General features: G+C 33.9%; 1 protein-coding gene across 2 annotated transcripts; it reads left to right on the plus strand.

The window, feature by feature from the left end:
* Positions 1–5513, plus strand: LOC139891518 (uncharacterized). Of its 2 annotated transcripts, none has more exons than XR_011773690.1 (12): positions 1–324; positions 890–1008; positions 1360–1466; positions 1607–1694; positions 1783–2551; positions 2647–2701; positions 2809–2890; positions 2997–3077; positions 3452–3561; positions 3639–3688; positions 3774–3918; positions 5194–5513. XR_011773690.1 is itself a non-coding variant. In XM_071874489.1 (12 exons), the coding sequence occupies exons 1-12, from the start codon at positions 174–176 to the stop codon at positions 5278–5280; spliced, it is 1839 nt and encodes a 612-aa protein (XP_071730590.1). In that variant the 5' UTR covers positions 3–173; the 3' UTR covers positions 5281–5513. The 2 variants fall into 2 exon arrangements, 1 of the variants encoding a protein (XP_071730590.1); XM_071874489.1 differs by having other exon boundaries at positions 3–324; positions 3452–3556.
* Positions 5514–15285: the final 9772 nt, after the last annotated feature.

A 15285-nucleotide genomic window follows, 5' to 3' on the forward strand; every position in this document is an offset into this window, starting at 1 on the left:
TTTTTTCCGATCACCAGATTCTTCCCATCAACACCAATCCGCGTTAAATTTACCTCCCTTTTGACTTCCAAAATACACACACTAATTCACCCAAAAAACACGCACATATACATACACTGTATTCTATTCTATATCTAACTCTTCCAACACGCTATTACAAGCGGCTATCGGAAATGGCGTCACCGTCGGAAGAACTGAGGAATCGTGATGATACACCGACGGTTAAAGAAATGATGCATAAAACGAAATTAATTCAGTTCTTTGGAAGAACTACACCGATTATACTTCAAAACGACAATGGACCGTGTCCTCTTCTCGCTATTTGTAATCCTCTCAACCTCTTTTTTGCTAAATTAGGGTTTCACGATGTTTCTGTAATTGATTGTGTATATGTATTGATTATATGTTGTAATTAGGTTACGATCGTTGATGATTTAATCAGTATTGACCTTATACAGTTGCGTGACGTAATATAGGTTGAATTGCGTATATATTAAGAATTAGGATGAACGAAACAGTTAATAAAATGTTTATTTTGTTGCTAGTTACTTAAATTTGATGTTTAAGGACTTTTGAACTGTTTCTTGTATAATTTAGGTTAGAATTTGAATATTTTGCTTAATAATTGGGGGAAATTGATGATTGATTTAATTATTTTTGTAATTCTTTACACGAGTTATGGCTAATTAGAGACCTATGACATATATTGATTTGCATTCCGGTGATCATTTCGCTTGGATCATTGTAAGGATCACATGATGGCTAAGTTTAGTTTGTAGCTATGACCAATTTGTTCCATGAACGGGAAGATGTTAAGTAAGAAGCTATATATTTGATTGGAACTGTTTTTTATATGAAATTTGATGATTGAATTTTCCAATATATGTAGGTAATGTTCTGTTGCTGAAAAATAATTTGAGTTTGGACTCAGATGTAACTGAAGTATCGCAGGAGAAATTGCTTCAACTTGTTGCGGGGCGTTTAATTGACTCGAACAGTAATAATGATGTAATTTTACATTTTCATTTCTGTTTTGGTATATGCATATCATTTTGTTACAGAAATATTATGGGTTGTTGTGAGTTTATTTAGAGTTAAATTTTGAGTTCCATTGATGTGCTATTTTGTTAAGAAGTGTTCATGGATTGCTTTTTGTACTAGATGAGTTTGATAATAGAATTGTAAATTAAATTAAAAGAGTAGAAAATAAATTATTCAATTATTGAAACTGCTAAGGTTTTTAATTGATTTTTTCAAGCTCTTCCATTTAACTACAAGTCAACTAGAATGACCTTTCTCTTCATTTTTATCTTTTACTATTTTGTTTAATTTATTTTTTTCCGTTTTGTATTTTTGCAGAACAAAGATGCAGGGTATGTTGAAAATCAAGAACAGAACATAGCTGATGCAATTGATTTACTCCCCCGTCTTACAACTGGCATTGACGTGAACATCAAATTTACAAGGTAAATGTGTTTCTTGTTCACACGATATTGTAGTATGAACTATACAGGATGCTGCTGGTGTTATATACCTAGTGCTTTAGCTATATACTTGCTACTCTATAACCGAAACTGACAAGATACAAACTAGTGAGCTATTGCAGAATATATGATTTTGAGTTCACAAGGGAGTGTGCCATATTTGATTTACTAGACATTCCACTATGTCATGGATGGATTGTTGATCCACAGGTAATTTCTTATATCCATGTAAACCTATATATGCAACAAGATATGTTTAATTTTTCTGATATTATGCTTGTTGTTGCATTGGTGTTAGGATTATGAGACTTCAAATGCAATTGGCTCGAAGTCCTACAATACATTGATGGGAGAACTTGTTGCTCTTGAAACTCAAAATATGGAAAGTGTTTCTAAAAAGAACCCCCAAGAATCTTCTGTTGACTTTGTTGCTACAAAAGAAAATTTGGAAGTTACTGTCACAGATGAACAAATAAAAAGAGGAGATCTTGAAGAGGAAACAGAGATATTGAGAGCCTTGAAGCTATCAGAAACTGATAATCCAATTACAGCTGAGGAAAACGTATCTACAAACACAAATGGCGAGAATATCAGTCCAGTGAAGAATGATTGTGATGATTTGATAACTTTTGAAACAGTTCCAGGGGATATTAATGATAGTGTACCAGGGAAGAATGAAAGTAAAGATGGAACTGAGAAAACTAGCATTGAAGATCTGGATAAAACTGTAAATAAACCACTTAGTTTGATTGGATCTAGTTCTTCACTTGATGTTGACCAATCAAGTTTGAATGCCAATGTAAATGAAGTTGAAAAAATCAACATTGGTGAAAAGACATCAACTGAACCATGCTCATTAGCACCTAATGCAATTTTAGAATCACCCAAAAGTATGACATCTGATTCTTTAATATCAACTGCTGATGAACCGATTTGCGAAGATAAATGCGTATTGAAAACAAGAACTAGTACAAATGAAGGCGGGGTTGTCATGTCAGAACAAGAAGACAAAGATAGCACTAATGCTGATGTCACAAGGCCCAGAGATGGAACTACTTCAAGGCAAGGTATGATTGTGTTGAAATGTATAGTATAAACATGTTTCAAGTTGTACAGACAATTTATCCTTAAAGAAATTTGCTTAAACTGGCTGATAATGTAGGGGAACTGATCAAAAATTTTCTGAAGAACAGTGCCAGTCAATTGACTATCTATGGGTACGTGTTGATATTTTGTTCACTTATCTTTGTGTCTATTGATGCATTACTCTATATCTTATCTAATAGGAGAGCCTTCTTTTTGTTTGCTGCTGTAAAACTTGCAGCCTATTTTCCCTGCAAGCTGAGATTAAAGAACGTGAACTGTGTGTGTTTTTCCGGAATAACCACTTCAATACGATGTTCAAGGTTGGTTTTTGTGCACACTTGTAGCTTATCTGTTACCATATGCTGTAGATTAAATTTATCCAAATCCTACTTTTCTGTGTGTTTGTTAACCTCAAATCATATGCAGTTTGAAGGTGAGCTGTACATATTAGCTACGGATCTTGGTTACATAAATCAACCCGATCTGGTATGGGAGAAGCTAAATGAGGTAATATGTCTCTCCTTAAAGACATAATTACACGGACAGTCACTGTGCAACACTTTTTACGCGATTTAACGGTTTTTTTTAAGACCGTCAGACGGAGGGACTGTCTATGCAACATTTGCAGACCACAGGGACTTACCTTGTAGGGAAGTTTAGTGACTGACCTTGTAATATTTGACAAACCACAGGGACTGTCTGTGTAATTATGTTTTCCTTAAATTAGGCTTAACCTTAGCTGCATGAATAATAATATAAGCACTCTCTGTTGAATAGAAGTTAACAAAATACTATCTACATTTTACATGCATTTTGTTATTTTCTTTAACACAGGCCATTACTTATTGATGTAAAGTGGGTAATGTATTATGTGATTATAGGTCAATGGTGATACTGTGTTTGTGGACAGTAACTTCAAGAAATTTAAGCCAGATAATCATGAAAGAGGCTCATGGGATGAGCAGAATGCGATGGCTAATACTGCTGTATGGTGCTTTTCTCAACTAAATATAATCTAAATAAACTATGTAGTTCACCATTGGTTGATGTGTTTTTTTCAAATATCAGGATTATCTTGCAAAAATGGACAGTTCAGCACAAGGGGACACAAATTTCAAGTAATTATCTTGCATTACGTCACTTGTTCTCTCTGCTTTGTATATTATTCTCATTAACAATTGAATCGTTGATGTTTTATGGCAGTACTGATCTGCAATTGGCTATAGCCCTTCAGCAACAAGAATTTGAGCAACAACAGCAACAAGAGCAACCACAACGCGAGCAACCACAACGCGTCTTGCCGAAGTCACCTACCACTTCGCGTTCTGGGCTTGTTGTAGGTCCCCAGGTAGGCTATTGACCTCTTAATTACTGATCACAATGAGTTTATACGATAATGTGAGTGATCATATGTATGTTTCGATAAACTTCGTTGAAGTATAAAGCTCTCATGACTCATGTTATCTAGCTTTTCCTCACCGGGCTTTTACTATGTATATATATGTAGGTATGTATATGTATGTGTGTGTGTGCGCGAGCGCGTGTGTGCGGGTGTGCGTGCGTGCGCGCGCGCGTGTGTGTGTGAAGGCCCGATTCTCGATCCTTATATAAACGTGCAAGTCATAGATACAACAGAAGTCAAATACGATATTTCATTTCATGCAACATTCGAGTCGATACACAAGTATAATAGAACCCCTTTGTTTTCGACATTGTCAAAAGGTATAACCTCAGTCCCACTTTAGTTTATTTGTCAATGAGAGTCACTCCGATAACTTTCCTTTGGATGACCTGAGATTGTACGATAGTATGCGTATGCCTAAAGGCTTAGTGTGGTCGTATGTTTTTTTGTGCAAAATTTCATACACAAACACTCATGTTTTAGATAGCTATTTAAACAATAATAATCAAGCTCTATGTTTTTACGCATTCCGAGCCTCTATCTACCATTTTTTCATGACACTGGGTAACCGTATTCAACCCGTGTTTTCTTTTAATTATTCCACCATATTCCGATCGATGGCTCGAAAGTCCATAATACATATACATATATAATATAATCAAAATCATATGCAATGAGATGTTTATAATAAATGCACATAGCTTGTATCTTATCAAGTAGCAATAAACGCGTAATAGCACATATCTCACTTTCATAAAATAACGCGAGAATACTCACTTTGCGATCTTTCCTATAGATCATAAATCTAACTTACCTTCCTTGATCACTTCATCTTTGCTTTACTAGCCTTTACAACTAAGTTTATATTTGTATGTACTTACTAACTGAAACTGAAACTAGAATGGGATGATTTTAAACACTTGCAGTTTTGATTTATTAATACTACGTTTGGATTAGCTTAGTCTTCAACCTTTCATCATTAGTTTGCAAGTTGCATAAACTAATTATCATTATATATTTCATACATAATATTATAATATTCAATATTTTTTCTTTGGATGCTACATTATATATTATGTAGGTATGTGTGTGTGTGTCGACAAATAATCTAATAAAAAAGGAATGTTCATTGTATATAAGTGATGCCATTATTAATATATTACAATATCTGTTAATATGGTCCCAAAGTGAAAATTAAATGATTTGATTGGGATTTGGCAGCATGTACATCCATCAAGGCCTAGGAACTCATCTTCATCATCCAGGCAAGAATCAAAACCATCAAAAGAGAAGTGCATTGTGATGTGAAAAGCAGAATTTGCCGGTTTGGACTGTATATGTTTGCAATACAGTTTGAGACTGACTTCACATTCTACTTGGGAATGCATGTTATTTCAGATTCAGTTCCCTTTTGCTGTAAATGATGTAGGACTATCTTGTTAATTTGACATGATGAATGTTTGGCATATACCTAATCCATAGTGTGTTGTAAAGACATTTACAGTTAGATAAACTTACTGCTTGTGTACAAGTTAAGTTACTATCCATTTTTTATAATTTCCTCATTAGTTTAGGAGAAACATTACCTGATGTAACTGTACTTTTCCAGATGTTAGGTTTATGTGATGCTAGAACTGCCTAGTATAGTGTTAGTAGGGGTGGATGAATTGGTTGGTCAGTTATATTATGGAATATGTCTAAATGGGCAGGTCCATGACAAAATGGGTGACTTAACGCTTTCCAGCCGAGAGTTTGTTCAATTGTCGATACATATTAACTATAAGAGATAAAGAGAGAAAGAAAGAAGTGTGTTCTTGTATATGTGTGTTATACTTGGTACATGAGACCTTATATTTATAGAAGATATACTTACATTAACAATCCCTAAACTATGATTACAATGCTATATTACAATATAAGTAGTTGTCTAATATTCCCCCGCAAGCTAAGGACGGGTAACAACCTGTAGCTTGGATCGTAACTGGAGAAATCTTGGTGAGGACAATGGCTTGGTGAAGATATCAGCAATATGATCATCAGTAGTTATAAACTGAACTGAAAGTTTTTGTTGAGCAACTCTTTCTCGAACAAAGTGAAAATCAACTTCTACATGTTTTGTACGTGCATGAAAGACTGGGTTAGCTGAGAGATACGTAGCGCCAAGGTTATCACACCATAAGGTAGGAACCGATTTAACAGGAACACGAAGTTCACGTAATAGATCTTGAAGCCATGTTAGTTCTGCAACCGTGTCAGCTAGGGCCTTGTATTCAGACTCTGTTGAGGATCGAGAGACAGTCTTTTGTTTTCGGGCAGACCATGATACTAGGTTTGAACCAAGATATATAGCATATCCTCCCGTGGATCGACAATCATCTGGACAACCTGCCCCAGTCAGCATCAGAGAAGCTAGTCAGCGAGTTGTATGCTGAATCAGTATATGCATGAAGCACTGTTCCGGAGTGTGCATAAATCGTAAACCATAATTGGCAGTGCCTTGTAAGTAACGGAGAATTCGTTTAACTGCTGACCAATAATTTATCGTGGGACAATGAATGTACTGACAGACTTTGTTGACTGCGAAAGTGATGTCCGGTCGAGACAATATAACGTATTGAAGGGCACCCACAATTTGACGGTATTGAACTGGGTTGTCAAATGTTGCACTATCACCAAGAGCAAGTTTGGCGTTGGTTGTCATTGGAGATAAAACTGGTTTAGCATTAGATAATTCGGCGCGTTCCAAAAATTCACGGATGTATTTGCGTTGTGATAGAATCATGTCATTTCCATTTCTTGTGACTTCAATCCCTAGAAAATAAGATAAGTTACCCATGTCTTTAACAGCAAATGACCGGCTAAGACTTTGTACCACCCTATCTATTTCCTTTGTATCGTTCCCTGTTAAAATAATGTCATCAACATACACAAGCATATATAGAAGAGTGTTTCCATTAGAGTAGGTGAATAAGGAAGTATCCGTTTTCGACCCATGAAATCCAAGAGAATGAAGTGCTGTAGAGAGTCGATGAAACCATGCTCTAGGTGCTTGCTTTAATCCATATAAGGCTTTGTGAAGGAGGTACACATGATTTGGTGTAGCTGAATTGACGAATCCCGGTGATTGTTGTAGATAAACTGTTTCGTGAAGATCACCATGTAAAAAGGCATTTTGTACATCAAGTTGCCTGAGAGACCATTTCTGAGACACAGCCAAGGAGAGAACCACACGAATGGTTGTTGATTTTACAACGGGACTAAATGTTTCCTGATAGTCGATGCCTGGTTGTTGTTGAAACCCTTTAGCAACTAAACGTGCTTTGTAGCGTTGTACTGCCCCTATTTGATCCCGTTTTAATTTGTATACCCACTTGCAATCAACCACATTAGAATTTGGAACACGAGGTACTAGCGACCAAGTACCATTCCGCACCAACTCTGAATACTCTTCAGTCATGGCTTTACGCCAGTGAGGATCTTTGTTAGCAATGGTAAAGTTTGATGGTTCAGTATCGGACGAGGGACCTCTTGTATGATAGGAGGTGGCCTTATGTTGGTGGATTTGTTTAGGATTGGGGCGAAGATTGGCTGGTCGAGAACGAGGAGGTGGCTCAGTGTTTGTGGAAGTGGTGGTAGTAGTAGCAGTAGTCTGAGGTAGTTGGTTGTGACTTTGTTTAGGTGGTAATGAGGAGGTTTTGGAGCGACGATGATATGTGTGAATGATAGGTGGTTTGATCGTGCCGTATCCAAGCGGTGTAGTGGTGGTATTTTGTGGTGGGACAGAATGTGTTTTAGGAACTGTGGAAGGTGAATCTTTAGTTTGTGAGGTAGGATTTGGATATTTAGAGATGTAGGGATTGACCGGATGTGTAGAAATGGTTGTATCAGTCTGTATAAAAGGAAAAAATTGCTCATTGAATCGAACATGACGGGCTATATAAATATGATCCGACTTTGGATCGAAATATCGATAGCCATGATGGGCAGTACTGTAACCAAGAAATACACAAGGTGTAGATCGAAAATCCATTTTGTGTTGGTTGTATGAACGAAGATGAGGGTAGCATTGGCACCCAAAAACTCGAAAAAATGAAAAATCAGGTTTATGTTTGAACACATGTTCAAAGGGTGAGGTTGCTGAGTTTGTTCTGGATGGCATTCGATTGATAAGGTATACCGCAGTTCCAAAAGAAAAATGCCAAAAACGTAGTGGTACATGTGATTGAGCGAGTAGAGTAAGACCGGTTTCAACAACATGACGATGTCGTCTTTCAACCACACCATTTTGTTCACTTGTATGAGGACAGGAAAGACGATGATTGATGCCTAGTGGAGAAAAGAATTGAGAGAAATTTCTAAATTCACCTCCCCAATCAGTTTGTACAGATTTGAGTTTGGTCTGAAATTGTCGTTCAACCATTGCCACAAATTGCTTAAAGGTGGCGTAAACATCAGATTTGAGTTTTAATGGGAAAAATCACATAAATCGTGAAAAGTGATCAACACACAACAAAAAGTATTTGTGACCATCAAAGGAGGTAACAGGCGCAGGTCCCCATACATCACAAAAGACTAAATCCAAAATGTGCGAACTTTTATAAGTAGATGGTAATAGATGAAGTTTAGAGGATTTTCCAACATTACATGAATCACAAAAGGTGGTTGTAAACTTATGTTGTAAAGGCAAATGATATTTAGATAACATGGACTTCAACAGTTGTGGATGTGGATGTCCGAGTCTTTGATGCCATGTAATTGAAGATGCACGGGTAGTGGAGAATGCTATTTTGTGAACTAGTGAAGACTGGGGAAGATGGAAGGAGTAAAGACCACCATTACTTGGACCCGTGAGGAGGGTAGTGTGTGTAATCTTGTCCTTCACAGCAAAGAAAGTTGAGTGAAATTCAAAATACACATTGTTATCAAGACAAAACTTTTTTACAGAAAGTAATTTATGTTTTATTTCTGGAACATGAAGTATGTCTTTGAGGGAAAAGGTTTTGTTTGGAGACGAAAATTGTGAGGAACCAACGTGTAGAATGGGTAAACCCTTACCATTGCAAACATGAAGATTGTCCTCACCGTAGTAGACCTCGGAGTTGCCAAAGTTGGATAGGTCTGGAGCAACATGGTGACTAGAGCCTGTGTCTGGGATCCACGAGGTTGACGCTTGGGAGCGATAGTCTGTAAAGTTGGCTGAAGGTGACTGTCATCTCATAGTAGCAGGGTTACGATTAGGGCATTGAGATGGGATGTGCCCAATCCCACACCTGTTGCATGTGCCAAAAACTGTGTTTTGATTAGAAGCCCAGTTAAATGAATTTCGATTACCTGCTTGATTTTTGTTGTTATAGTTGCCTCATCCACGTCTGTAATCACGTCCACGACCACGGTTATTGCCAGATCGGTTAGTGTACATGGCTTGTGCAGCCGGTGTATGGGCAGGTTGAGCTTGGAGTCCAAGTTGAGATAAAAGCAATTGTACGGCTTGAAGCTGATCTGTTTGTGAAGCGGGTAAGACATTATTAGGAGCTGTTGAATTCCGACTTTGTGTGCTAGTCGTGAATGCTTGAGCTGAAGGAATGTCGGGTACAGATTTCTTGATCATGTAGTCGTGGTCTGATAGCAGACCATGAAGGTCTACAAAGGTCGGAGGCTTTTCACGGCCAAGAAGGCTTGATTTTAAACCATTGTATTCCTCTCATAGTCCTGATATAACTAGCATCACCAAATCTTTTTCTTTCATCTTTTCGCCTATGTTAGCGAGCGCAACATCGTATTCTTGAGTTCTAGTTAGGTAGTCTGTGGTTGTTTCATCTGGCTTCATCTGTAGTCTGAGGACTGGGTTTTCAAAGTGTATTCTCGAGAGGAAGTGTGAGGAGCGTAGGCACGCTCAAGGGACAACCATAGATCACGAGACGTTAGTCCTTGAACATGTTGGAATGATGTTTCGGATATGGTATGTCATACCCCGTCCTAATCCATCTGGACGAAGTCACCAACATCTGGTCCCATTGCGATGATCGATTCCAAGTAATGTCTTTAAAATGAGCAAATGCACAGCGGAAGATTTCTTTCATACCTGAGAATAAACATGCTTTCAAGTGTCAACCAAAAGGTTGGTGAGTTCATAGGTTTATCGTAAACAATAAAATTCATCATTTTAATAGACCACAAGATTTAAATACAGTACACCTATCTCGTGTACGAAACCATATTTCATAATGCTTAGCAGAGTAGGTTCGTATCCTTTTCTCCCCCGTAGGTTGCCTTACGATTTTTAATAACCGTACACATATCTCGTGTACAAAAATAACATACACATAACCTGTGTATAAAAGTCATTCATACGAACTACAAACACCTGGTAATCGACCTTAACAAAATGCATCTAGAATATCCCCCGCATACCGGCATTCCGCACGGTCATGCAAAAAGCATACAATCAGGCCACTCTTTTAAATATGATGGTTGTGTACACCGCACAAACAGATCAAATCTTTTAAAGCTGGCGGTTGTATACCTATTTCGAAGTACTAAAGCAGTTCAAATTCTCTGACTGGGGCTCGTTAGTGCCCATAGATCTATCTTTAGGATTCGCGTCAATTAGGAGCTCGGTTTCCTAACTCTTAGATTACCAGACTATAAAGGGGTGATATCCGGTGTACTCATAACTCATTCGTAGAATGTTTTTAAGTACTTGTGTCTATCTCGTCAAACATTTATAAAAGCATTTCATGTATTCGCAGTTCAAAATATATTTCCAAAAGCATTTAAAAAAGCAGTTGTAAAAACAGCGCATGTATTCTCAGTCCCAAAAATGTAAAGAGTAAAAGGGAGAAAATGAACTCACTATCCAATATTTTGTAGTAAAAATATTCATACGACGAAACTGAACAATGCAGGGTTGGCCTCGGATTCACGAACATATATCATTTGTATATATATTAATACATATCCTTGTAGTCGAACAATTTTATATATATTATTATTACTGATATAATTTTTAAATTAATAACTTATATATTTCGTTATTAATATATGTTCATTTATATATATATATATAAATATAAATTTTGTTACGTTATATGTATTAAATATTATATATATATATATATATATATATATATTCCATTTGATTGTTAAAAATAGTATTTATACTAATACCAACATAATATTAGTAGTGATTAAAATAATAATAGTGATAATAATATTAATGATTCTATTAATAATAATATTAATGTTAGTTTTAATAATACATCTTATAATAACGATAATAATAGTAATTTTTAATAAAAATGAAAAGTTTATAAATAATGATAATGAAAATAATAATTTTTATAGTAATACATAATACTTAATAATAAAAATGATAAAAATAATAATACTAGTAGTAAAAATAATAATAATAATAATAATAATAATAATAATAATAATAATAATAATAATAATAATAATAATAATAATAATAATAATAATAATAATAATAATGATATTAATAATAGTAATAATAATAATAATAAAAATGTAAATTTTAATAAGGATAACGATAATAACTTTACTAATAATGTTAAATTTTGATAATAAAGATAATAGTTTTTAATAATATTCATAATACTTATTTTAATGATAATAATGTAAACTATATTAATGATAATAATAAAAATGATGATATTAATATCAATAATTAATATAACAATAATATCAATAATAATAATAATAATAATAATAATAATAATAATAATAATAATAATAATAATAATAATAATAATAATAATAATAATAATATTCTTATTTATAACTATAATCATAATAATAATAATGATAACTAATACTTGAATGACAAAATTTATAAATACATTAATAATGTTAATAATAATAATAATGGTTTTAATACTTATAACTATGATAATAATAATAATAATAATAAGTGTTATAATACTAATAATAACAATAATATTAATAACAATAATGATAATCATAGTAATAACAATAATAATAATAATAATAATAATAATAATAATAATAATAATAATAATAATAATAATAATAATAATAATAATAATAATAATAATAATAATAATAATAATAATAAAAATGATAATAAAAATAATACTAATAAGAATAAGACTACCTTCAAGGAAGTAGGCCTTTAAAAAAAATGGTGACTCATCCCGGACTCAAACCGCGACCTCTCGCCCACACTCACTCCCTTGAACCATCTACTCTGCTTATGATTTCCTAATTTGTATGTAACACTAATATATATAACCCATATTTTGAAGTCAATTAAGATTAAAGAAACACAAAGATACCGACCCATAAAAGGGAGTCCAATAAGCAGCCCAGTCGCATTCTATTGTAACAAAAATATGTCCTGGCCTAGAATCGAACCTAGGACCTCTCGATAACACACACATATCTCAGACCAATGCTCTATCTGATTCTTTCCTGATTTATTTCCCAAAATATTTAATATAATCCGTTTCTTTCTGTTTCCCTTTTTCTTATTCTTCATCATCTTTAACGAATTATAATCATCACGATTCTTAACTACATAAAATTGTAATCATCATCTTTATATTATCAACTCTCGTTTATCATCATTCGATTACCGTATGATCATTATTGCTAATCATAAAATTACGATTACCATTAATCGTCATCACATCTTTATTCCTAATCATCTATCTTTATCATAAATTTATAATCATCATTTATATGTATCATCATACCATAATTCATACGTGAAGCCTCATAATCACTTTCATTATCGTTTATCACCATTGACGTCTTCATCGGTTATCGCTATTATTTTTGGACCAAATCAACACGACATCATCAACATCGTGACTTCATCACTGTAACATCATCAACATCTTTTATCATCTTGCTCACGTATCATCCATCTTCATCATCAACATTACTCGTTGATCATAACCCTCTTCATCAAGCTTCGCTATCCTCACCATTACCCCATATATACTACCATCATCATCATCGTTGGATAAAAAAAATGTAAAACAGCTAGCAACAGTAATCCTGGAACAACATTCGAATAGCAATGTCTTTGGGTTTCACAAAGAAGAAGGGAAGAGAGAGAGAGAGAAAAGAGAGAGAGAGAGAGAGAGAGAGAGTGACGGTTTAGTTCAATGGAGGTGGTGGTTCAAGATGTGATCTTCGAAGGAGATGGAGGTCTTTAATGGTGATGGGTTTAGTGGTTTTGTAGTGGTGGTGGTATGGAGTCTCGGACAGAACATAAACAAGATGCATGATTGTTTGTTGATTGAGATTGAATGAGAGAGGGAGAGTGAGATGGTGAGAGATGAAGGTGGCGGTGGTGTTTGATCTTAGGTGGCGGTGGTTGGTGATGATATCCGGTGGCGGTGGCGATGAGGTGAAATGTGAAGATGATGAGTGATGGTTGTGGTATTATGATCATATATCATAAGAATTCAACTTTGTGGAAGTAATAAAGGAAGCCAAAATGTAAATAGTTAGATTCCCGTGATACATAATTGAATATATCCTACAGACACTTAGCTCGGGTATTATCTCGTGTCCATTGCTAAACAGTTAAAATATAAAAGTGTTCCTAAAAATTCCTAATTTTTAAATTGAGTCCATTTATTTATTCTGTTCATTATGCGATAAAATTCGATCATTAAATTATTAAATAAAAATTACATCAACTGTCCCTCTCATTTATGGGTAAAATATAAAAAGTATTAAAATTAAATAATTAGATCCTAAATATACTTTTAATAAGCCTATAACTTATATAACTCATTTTCGGATCACCCTTTATTTTAAAATTACATAAGTTCGAATTTAACTTGCTTAATATCAATCGGAACATCAAACGAGTATTACAAGCATTTAATATTTATTTTTAATATATTTTATTTATATATAGAGATATATTTTAAATAATAATTATTATAATATCCTATTTTTATTTTATTAATTATTAATAACAACAGCATATAATACTTCAAATTATATTTCGAATTATTATTTATATATATATACACACATATCTATTTACAATTAATTGTTCGTGAATCGTCGAGAGCAGTCGAAGGTCAATTGAATATATGAACATCGTTTCAAAATTTTCTAGACTCAACATTACATACTTTGCTTATCGTATCGAAATCATTTAAAGATAAAGTTTAAATTTGATCGAAAATTTCCGGGTCGTCACAGTACCTACCCGTTAAAGAAATTTCGTCCCGAAATTTGATTGGGATGGTCATGGTTGACAATAAATATGTTTTCATGCCGAAAATGAGTTGATAAATAGAGCTTTATCATCATTGAGTAATACGAATGAAACGATTCGATTACTCAAAGCGTACGAGTGAAGTTATCACAAAAGAGTGAAATGAATAAATAAAGTTTCATCATATCTTTTGACGTAGTCACGATTGATTTTTCGAGAATTCAAGGGATTTAGAGAAAATCTTAGTAATAAGATTTGGTTTTTAAGGAAATTAGAATCCTCTTTGGTTAAATGCGATAATCTGTCTCGATTGCTTTTCCAGATATTTCACTATAATTCCATTCCCTTCGTTTCCTTTATATTTTGGAGTTCCATACTTTTATTTTCTTCTCCCGACTTTAAGTCAAACGAATAATAGTCCAGAGTTCGTAGGTATGAAGTTACGAAATGAACATAGCTAACATTCTAAGAGAGAGATTGTAATAGTACGATCTTGATTGGTTAAATTACCAGAATTCAAGAAAAAAGATAGAACTATCAAGAGAATATGTTATTGATATGTTTAGAGATTAGATTGAATGTAAGAGTAGTGTATCATGGCACATGATGGCGTTATGATCTGTGAATCATCACGTCCCATTAGAAACTCAGCATGACTTACTGTAATATAATCACGTTGATCAAGTGTCATTATATTATACTAACTCATGCATCAATTTCCAACACTACTTCAAAAACATTCATATTTTAAATTCAAAATTTTTCAGAAATTAGAAACTAAAACAGTTTCCTTTCCGATGTAACACTGATATCGCGAAAAGATAAATGATTTCAAAGAAGAATAGTTATGAAAATATCTTCATAAATATCGAGGATATTTATAATGAAAGATACGATGATATCTTAGAATTTCTAATATCGAAGGATGATGAATAATATTTGTCCATAAAAGTGTGGAATCAGGAGCAAGGTATTTGTAGTGACCCGAACTTTTCCATGTTTATATATATTAAATGAAATTTTTATTTACATGATTAAGTTTTTCCAACATGTTAAGCAATCAAACTTGTTAAGACTTGATTAATTGA

This window comes from Rutidosis leptorrhynchoides, chromosome 2 (assembly GCF_046630445.1).
Source record: "Rutidosis leptorrhynchoides isolate AG116_Rl617_1_P2 chromosome 2, CSIRO_AGI_Rlap_v1, whole genome shotgun sequence".
NCBI lineage: Eukaryota > Viridiplantae > Streptophyta > Magnoliopsida > Asterales > Asteraceae > Rutidosis > Rutidosis leptorrhynchoides.